The 9,884-nt window shown below is 44.3% G+C and overlaps 1 protein-coding gene across 1 annotated transcript; it reads left to right on the top strand.

The window, feature by feature from the left end:
* The first annotated feature begins 400 nt into the window (after window positions 1-400).
* Window positions 401-7,759, top strand: LOC308327460 (intermediate filament protein ON3-like). Its single transcript, XM_080780969.1, has 8 exons — window positions 401-945; window positions 2,433-2,641; window positions 4,029-4,089; window positions 4,176-4,271; window positions 5,183-5,347; window positions 5,654-5,779; window positions 6,240-6,504; window positions 6,862-7,759. Exons 1-8 carry the CDS (start codon window positions 508-510, stop codon window positions 7,149-7,151), a joined length of 1,650 nt encoding a protein of 549 aa, XP_080637095.1. The 5' UTR covers window positions 401-507; the 3' UTR covers window positions 7,152-7,759.
* Window positions 7,760-9,884: the final 2,125 nt, after the last annotated feature.

Below are 9,884 nucleotides of genomic sequence, written 5' to 3'. Positions count from 1 at the left end.
GCACACACACACACACACACACACACACACCCTGTGCAAGAGCAGCTGCATACCATTTAGAAGAGTAATCCCTAAAGAAAGAGAGGAATTTAGGGAGAAAGAAAGTAATGAAAGAAAGATAGAAAATTAGAAAGACACTATAACTAAGTAACTAACTAACTAAAACTAACTAACTAACTTATCTCATTAACCCACTCACACACTCACTAACTTTCTACAAACCTAATTAACTAAGAATCTAACAAACAATGGGAATGATACAGTACACGCCCTCCCTGACAATCCAGAAAAAGAACAAGTTTTCCCCGACAGAAATTCCTCTAGCTGTAGCTGCTGGCCAATCGCAGCTGACTGCAATCCCCTCCCATGACGGCAGGCAGTTAAAAACACTTCACTAACTTGTGCTCTGTCTATCCACTCTGGTCTCTCCCCAGCCATCCAGCCGTCCAGCCTGCCCGCCAGCCTAATCCTTCCTCAGTACAGTCTGAAGCCACTCCAGAACTCACCATGTCAGTGAAGAGGAACGTCACCTACAGTGTCAAGTCGTCCTCCTCGGGGACGGCCCCCAGGAGCTTCAGCAGCATGTCTTACAGCGGACCCAGTGTGGCCTCCCGTCAGAGCTACAGCGTCCGCAGCTCAGGACCCAGCAGGGGCTATGGAGGAGGATCCGGTGGCTCCTACATATCCAGCTCCAGTGCCTACGGAGGCGGCATGGGCATGGGTGGCGGTATGGGTATGGGTGGAGGTATGGGTATGGGTGGAGGTATGGGCATGGGTGGAGGTATGGGTATGGGCGGCCATGTCCCTATCCAGGCCGTCACGGTGAACAAGAGCCTGCTGGCCCCACTCAACCTGGAGATCGACCCCAAGATTCAGTCCGTCCGCACCCAGGAAAAGGAACAGATCAAGAGCCTCAACAACCGCTTTGCCTCGTTCATCGACAAGGTCAGTGCTTGTGCTGTACAATAAGAGCATGCAGTGAAACCCATTGAAAGTGTCAATGTAACTCCGAGAGGTCAAAACTGACCCTTACAGGTCCGCTTTGACCTCTCTGAGTTACACTGACCCTCTGGACACTGATGATTTCACTTTGTAGGTGTCTGTGTGTGAACCTTCTCTGTGCCGAGATTGCCTTGTGCTTTGTACAACTTAATTATACACTGGGAGGGCCCATTTCTCCTCCTTCTCTCAGCCATGATGGTTATGCAAGCTGTGTTTGATCAAAGGTTTGATCCATGTGTCTGCAATACTATGCTAATACCTTGGGTTCGACGGCTTGGAGAAAAAGTTGATTTAATCTCCCTTATGGTTTCATCACCTCCCACGGAACGCAGTCAAGACAGAGGAGATAAGAATGTTTGTCTCTAGGGGTTTGGCTTCAGGGCTCATATCTAATGCTTTTCTGGCAGTCCTTTTATAGTGATGGAAAACAGACATGCGGACGAGCGAGGATTCGAGAGCGAGGGGCGAGGAAAGGGAGCGAAGGGTGTGTCCATATGAAGCCCATAGCTAGTGATACGAGTTACCTTGGGAACCTCCTCATTTTTAGGACGTCTGTTGCAGCTCAAAGGAGCTGACTGTCAAGAGGCTCTGTCCTCCAGACTTCAGAGCTGCTCTGTGAATAGAATGCAGCAGCGAGGTGGGGAGGGGCAAGGTTCAGTCGCTGGCCATCACATACCTGTTGTCACACCCTGTTATTAATGTCCACAAATGTCTCTCTCGCCTCCCCACCCCCACGGTGTTCTCCAGCCCCTCCCACCCCCAATGGAGTGACTCCCCCCTCTCTCTCTCAATCTCTCTCTCCCCTCATCGCACCTAGCTCACAGTTAAATATTTACCTTGCTTGTGTGTGTGTGTGTATGTAAACGAAAAAGGTTGCCTAGCTTCATAACCATGCCCTCCCCCCTCCCTCCTCCTCTCATCTGGTCTGGCACCCGTGACAACGGATATCAGTCTCCCTTGCTCTGTGAAAACAGGAAGACACAAAGGGAGGGATGGGGTTAAATACCTCTTTCCTCGTCATCCATTTTTCCAAACCCGAAATGCACACCTCCCTCCACAGTACATGACCTCCTGTCAGGATGCTTGTACAGCGGGCCTTCCTATGGAAAGAGAGACACACGCTGGAATGACCAATGAGCAGCTGGAGCAGATTAGAACAATAAACACAGTTGATTGTGAATAGCGGCTGAATCCTGCCATTTTGGTTGATGTCCAGGATGTTATCCAAGCTTTTATGTGGCTCTCATGTCAGCGAGCAGCGTTTACATCACCATTACAGGCAATTACAACCTGGCGTCCCTATTATATTGTCCAAGAAGAATAGTTACATTTTCATTATTACATTATGATAATGTATCCTTTTTCTAATTTCGAAAATTAATGGGAAATGTTTGCCTATAATGACATGGCTTCATCTTTCTCCATACCAGGTGCGCTTCCTGGAGCAGCAGAACAAGATGCTGGAGACCAAGTGGAACCTGTTGCAGGGGCAGACCACCACACGCTCCAACATCGACAGCATGTTCGAGGCCTACATCACCAACCTGCGCCGGCAGCTGGACGGCCTGGGCAACGACAAGATGAGGCTGGAGGCCGACCTGCACAACATGCAGGGCCTGGTAGAGGACTTCAAGAACAAGTGAGTGTCTGTGAGGCACGAGGACCTGATACCCAACCCTTAGGTGGTGGGGAAGGGAAGGGAGGAAGAATACAGGAGGAAAGGGTGGGAGGGATATATCTGGAATTTATGATTCACTACCGTCACTACCGTCAGTAGTCTTGCCTAGCCAGACAATGAGAGATCTCCGCCTACTGATATGTCTGGGAAATGTAGGGGCTAGAACAGTGGAGAAAATGACCATGCACTGCGTTGAAAATCAATCACATCACCGATCTAATATGAAGGACCACCTTAAAGTCTTTGCATTGGTTCCACAATGCAGTTCCTTTCCCCTAAACTGTTTCCACTCAGTTTTAGAAACAACATTGAATTTAGATGTCACCAGACATAATTTTCAGAGATTCCGGATTATGTGGCTACACATGACTAGAAGATCAGGAGCAAGGGTGGGAAAATAAGCTTAACCCTAAATGGATTATTCCAATGAAGTTGAAGGGAACATGTAGGTGAAAGGATTATTTATGGTCTGTGGACTCATATTTTTTATGGACATGCATGTCTCATCTGTTCTAAATTAAAAAATACACTGACTCGGAACAGTCAAGGCTCAGGGTTCAAACAAGTTCTGAAATTATTAAGTTTCAAGTAATTTGACACTACGGAACGAGCCGTACGCTGGAGTTGATCGCTATGTGACCTACTCCCCACATCTGTCTGACCGCAGATCTACAGGGAATGACAGCACACAATAGGCATGTCCTGAATTATAAAACCAACACAATACAAAATAATGACTCGAGACATGAACCTTTCACATGCATGACATAAACAAACACACCCATGCACAGCAGTGCATAGACGATGCAGTGCTGCATAAATCTATTGGCTTCTTATAGACACCTGGAGCATGTTAACTGAAGTCAGAGGGGGCTTGAAGGGAGAAATATGAACACCTGAAACTACTCACAAGTTGCTCTAAATCAACATTTGCACCGGTGCAGCACCAGGGACAGAGTACTCACACCTCCTAGTGTTGAAGTAACATATTCTCTTGTATGTCCATGAAAATGGAACATGTGTTTCCATTGTAATTATTATTCAATCGGTTAAATATTTTATTCATAGAACGTACAGACAGTACCTTTAAACTGGCATTCTCATTTCGGGCATGCAGGTTTTCAGAATGTTCAACAATCTTTTTTCAAACGAATTGAAAAGTAGTAAAGATACAGCACAAGCCCACCACAACACATCCCATTGTGATGATTTATGCAACGTTTTGAAGTATGGAGACAATGTTTCTGCCCAACAGCGACGATTATGAACATGACTTGATAGAATCGTGTCAAATTGTGATTTAGTTTAAAATATTATACTAATGACAATCTCTAATGTTTGCACTCAGGTACGAGGATGAAATCAACAGGCGTACAGAGTGCGAGAACAACTTTGTGCTCATCAAGAAGGTCAGTATCGAGATTCAATATTTTAAACTGAACATATTTGTTCTCTGTGCTCGGTTGTCCCTAACGATTTGACGATTCCGTTTCAGGACGTGGATGAAGCCTACATGAATAAGGTCAAGCTGGTGGCCAAACTGGAGAGCCTGACTGATGAGATCAACTTCCTCAGACAGATCTATGAGGAGGTAAGCAATGATTCACTGCCTGACGTCACTCACCCACTGCATCCTGATTGGCTCAGACAAACCCTAGGGCCTCACAAGCACCAGCTGTTTTGGGCCTTGGTTGCACTCACTACTCACAGACTCACTAGAATAAAATCAAAAGAAGCAAAGAGAAGAAATTATAAAATAGAAAACCATCCTTGATTGAATCAATAAAGGTTACAGAGTAGAAATGGTAGCAATTCCGTGTACCAACCATGGCTTATTTTGATTGCAAACAGATGAATTCTGGGTTGCTTTCATCAACATTATTCCGGGTTTAATTAGCGAGCTGTCTTTGTTGAGTTATGGCATGGTCCCTATGATATGATGCCATTTTGGTGTGGGTTGTTACTTTACTGCATTCATGGGTTTTTACACATCTGTTTAGCATCTTGACGAGATGTTTGCCCTACCTCTGGAACTGAAGGAAATGGTTGAATTAGCTTGGGTTGAATTGAGAGGATTGAGGATTTTAATTTATACAATGTTGAAGGACCATGTTGATCCTTGGAAATGACTTTTTTTAAATATATAAAAAGCTTCAATCCATAACTTGTAGTGAATACAATACTTCATTTAAATAAATCTGTATCATGTATGGTAGAGTATGTTGTTAATACACTATAAATAAGAACAACATAACTGCAGTGGTTAGAGGTGGTCTCCCTGCTCTTCTATTGAGACATGTAGATGCTGTTTACAGGTAGGACCACTAGTGGTTGACTAGAGGTATTGCATTACAGTAAAATGTTCTGCACTCGTCTTGCACAAGCGACCTGGGTTCATATCGCGGGTAGGACACGGAAGTTGTGGACTGTAGCTTTAAACAGCCTCAGAATTTGTTTCTGCCTGGTGTTTTAATCCCATGTCTGTCATGGTTCTTCCTCCAGGAACTGCGTGAACTACAGTCACAGATCAAGGACACCTCAGTCATCGTGGAGATGGACAACAGCCGCACCTTGGACATGGACGCCATTGTGGCCGAAGTGCGCGCTCAGTACGAGGCCGTAGCCAACCACAGTCGCCAAGAGTCCGAGACGTGGTATAAGTCCAAGGTGAGGTCCAATTCCGATGCACTCACACGCTGACACGTGTACTGTAGCTCTCATCATGTAGAATAAAGCCAAAGGCAAAACGTAGTTGTGCGCCTGTGTGCATACGCTTGAAAATAGCTGATCTGCATGTTCACAACGTGTCACAGTGCGGCCTGCTGTGAGCTTGTAGATCCGCCAAAAAAGTATAACAGCGCTATAAGCAAATTGAATCTCTTACATTGGCACCTAACAATGACATTTGAAATCACAATGTTAACATTTGCGCATTATCAATACTGATTGGTTGTTTTTCTGATGTCTGTTTAGTACGAGGAGATGCAGACATCTGCCAGCAGATACGGAGATGACCTGAGGAACACTAAGACAGAGATCTCAGACCTGAACCGCATGATCCAGAGACTGACAGCAGAGATCGATGGCGTCAAGGGACAGGTAAAACATTATGTAGCTCAGAGTAGACTTCTGGAGTTTGCCATCATTGTTTTCATATTTTGGACCATTGCAACTTAATTTAGTCATTTTAATTGCCATACGACATTAGTCTTTGAGAATCATAAAGATATTGTTCCACCATTTTTGTTCTTACTGTCATGTGACCAGGAATGGCGCAGTAAAACACTTTAACTGAAATCAAAACCATTTGTTTTTAACATTTTAGCTTCGCCAGTTTTAACTGAGAATAACACAATTTATTTTCTGAACTTTTTGAATTCTCACCATTGACACATTTGTAGTATAGTATTGTGGCGAAAGCTTCCACAGAAAACAACAGATCGGCAAGCTGACAACGTGACACGTTGTAAAAAAACAACAACACACCAGCACAGAGCCCTGAGGGACTACACTCAACCATACAAGTGGTTAATGTCTTCTGTTCTTTGTCTTCTATCAGAGGGCCAACCTGGAGGCCCAGATTGCAGAGGCTGAGGAGCAGGGAGAGATGGCCGTGAGGGACGCTAAGGAACGCATCAAGGACCTGGAGGACGCTCTGCAGAGAGCCAAGCAGGACATGGCCCGCCAGATCAGAGAGTACCAGGACCTGATGAACGTCAAGCTGGCCCTGGACATCGAGATCGCCACCTACAGGAAATTGCTGGAGGGAGAGGAGGACAGGCTGTCCACTGGCATCCAGTCAATCAACATTTCCCAACAGAGCTGTGAGTTTCGAGTTTGCCGTTATTTCCTTGTAATAACTGCAGCTAGGTTATTATTGTTTCCCATGATTATACCCTGGTGTTGTATTCGTTTTCCTATAGGCTTTAAAAGCAATCCCTTCATTCGCAAACAAACATAAAAATTCCATCTCTGGCAAACATTTGCATGACTCTCCTCGTACAGTATTAAAGGATGTAGCCTACAATATGAAGATAAAAACATAAGGCTACACATTTAAAAATTATGTACAAATGAAAACTGTATAAAACAAAAAGTGTAAAACATCTCTAGATGGTCAATGATTTGATAGATTTCTTCAATTGCCCATTTTCATTCTTGTCCTCGTCCCCTCTCAACAGCGAGCTACGGCGGCGGTTACGGTGGTGGCATGGACAGTCAGCTGAAGAGCAGCTACTCTAGCGGCAACTACAGCAGTTACGGCGGCGGTTACAGCAGTGGCGGCTACGGAAGCAGCAGCGGGGGCTACGGCTTCAGCTCCGGCAGCAGCTCCGGCAGCAGCAGTGGCGGCTACGGCAGCAGCGGGAGCGGGAGCAGCGTTGTCCAGAACAAGAAGAGTGTCGTCATCAAGATGATCGAGACCAAGGGCGGAAAAGTGGTGTCGGAGTCCTCCGAGGTGGTGGAGGATTGAGCAGTTCAGCTGAAAGCGTCCGTCGCGGCCTGCTAGGATCTTCTCCTGTTAGTCTTAGTAGTTTTATACTCACAGCTCACTTCCCCCAAACCGTTAGTCTCTCAAGCCATGACTCTCTCTTCCACAATCTTTGAATGCTACAGAGTGTGCAATTCCGCCTGGTAAAAGTACAGGAATCTGCTCTTCAGACTGGAAGGGTATTATTCGACCTATCACAATGCGGTGTTCACGAAAATGAAGTACAGACTGTCAGGCGGAAGCATTTGAGAATTGTGGGAGCCTAACACGTCTGTCTCGAGAGATTAAACCGCTGTCTAACAACCCAGTCTGAAGCAATTCCTCGCCATTCCTTCTACAGTACCATAGGCCTTCCATGTGTCCGCTAAAAGAAGCAATAGTCCTGACCCGAAAAGAAAAAAAGATCTGAAAGGGACCAAAGAATCTATTTTTGTCAGTCACATTTTGTATGTCTTGAAGATGAATGTTTGTTTTTACTAAAACAGTTGTTTGAAGTTTTTGTCTCACAAGCAACAAAAAAAGAGAAAAAGGATCGATGGGCAAATTGCAACTATGTAATAGTTGAAAAACAAAAACAAAACAAAAAGCAACATACACATTCCCTCCAATCTATGCAACTTTAATATTCCACTACAAGGGCTATTCCCTTAAAAAATAAATAAATACAGGTTGCATGAAATGGGTAAAGTAGTATTGTGAATGTACTTGAACAGTGCGGAGGTGTTTTTGGTCAACTAATGTCTTAAAAATGTCTGCTACAGTAGGTAGTGCATGTCACCCCTATGTGTGTGTCCTGTAACTGTCAACGGTCGACCCCTTAGGAGACTGCCCACACAATACTGTTGTCCTGAGGTGCTGTTTTTGCTACCAAACCAAATAAAACAGTGTTTACTGAAATCTCCACGTTGTGATGAATTTATCCTTCATTCAAATGAAAGTATGAATAAATGAATTAGCAAATTATGGTTTAAGGTTTTGAATGAATGAAGCAGTTGAGACGAATAAGCAGTCTAAGTCCCTAATTTATTCTGACTCCTCCCCGAAAAGGCCTAGCTGTGTTGACCCCATATACATCATTTATACATTATGGATAATTAGTGTGGACTTAGACTGTTATTCGTCTCAACTGCTCAATTAATGAATTAATGAACATATGAGAGAAACCGGAATAAAATACATCTAATCCTTATATTTATTTATACTATGTGCTATCAAATGAGCGCAGCATGCAATTAAAATGACTGCTAGCATTTACAGTTGTTTATCAAGAACGAGAAATTGCTTTAGAAGAAGCTTTATAACAAGCGCCCCTGTTCCTTGACTGCAAAAGGCAAGCCATTTCACATTTGTATAGCCTTATTAGCAGTTAGCACAGGCCTGTTAGCCCAGGGCTTATACTGTACATCTACTCTACTGTATATTAGTGCTGCCAACGAATATTCTATATCCGAATATAGTTTCGAATAAAAGAAAAATATATTTTTTATTTATTTATTAGTTTTCGGTGCCATGGGTAAGCGTTGTGACTTGTGAGCTTGTAGATTAGTTATATTTGCCACGCGACACGCCGACAACGGCATACATTGAAGAATAAATCAGCTGCCTCGCACATTTCCTAAACACAGACTATACAGCGCAGCGCAGTTCTGATTGGCTGCCTCGTCTCCAGCCATGTTGCCTCAGAATTCTTTAGGGTCACTAATTTCAGCATAACAGCGGAGCGCAGGCGCTAGCCAGCTAAAAAGTTTCATAACGTCGGCAGCAGACCCACAGTCCACAGATAATAATAATGCAGCTGGCTGCTGCCGGTAATTAATTGATTGAATCAATTTGGGCTTGATAGGCCGCAGTCACACCTATCAGACAAGCGTCTTATGGTTGTCTGATGAAAAGCATCAGACAAGACTACTCACTTTCTAATGGGAGTCACGTGGTTTCATCAGACAAACGTGTTTCATGTGGGGGGGGGGGGCAAGACACAAGACAGAAAACATTTTGTAGGCGACAAGCTGAAGAACAAGGCGGGACTTCAGACAAGACAAAAAAGGGTTGGGTTTACCCGCCAACCAATAGGAGAGAAGGTCCATTTGTTACGCTGCACTGGGCGGTCTTTTCACACTCTGTTGTTTTTTTTCTGCATAGTGCAGACACGGAAGAGGAAAGAGCCTATGCACTTTCGTAACGAAAATGATTTTATTGTTAAGTAAAGTAGTTTGGTCTGTTCCAGTAAGCAATTCAACAGGAAAATATAATCCCTGCCCGTCGTGGCCGAACAGAAAATTAAAACAAACGTTATAATTCAAGGTGCATGCATTTTATCATTCACTCCTAACCTAGCTCTGGTCCATATAGCCTAATGCTTATATGATTCTGCCCTGTTATGATCTGAGTGCCTATGCTGTGTAGCCTACTTGTACGACTGTACGTGAATATACAAATGCACACACACACACACGCACACGCACACTACCGGTCTGCCAGAACCGGACGAGGGTCCAGTAGCCTACCTAGAGAAACACAACACTCTGCATTGACAGAATGGACCGGAGCTACTTCTAAACTGCAGAAACAGTACAGTAGCATATCAAAAGAGATTGCATGCAAGCTATCAAATAATTCAGGTGTCACGTCGACTCCGTGAAGTTTCAGATCTCTCGTTCCACCTCGTATCAGTTTGTTATTCCACCCGACCCATAATCAATAGTTATCCGTCTG

This window comes from Protomyctophum bolini, assembly GCF_963924005.1.
Source record: "Protomyctophum bolini genome assembly, chromosome: 13".
Lineage (NCBI taxonomy): Eukaryota > Metazoa > Chordata > Actinopteri > Myctophiformes > Myctophidae > Protomyctophum > Protomyctophum bolini.
The sequence above is the reverse complement of the archived record's forward strand: the minus strand, read 5'-3'. Positions and strand labels throughout refer to the sequence as shown.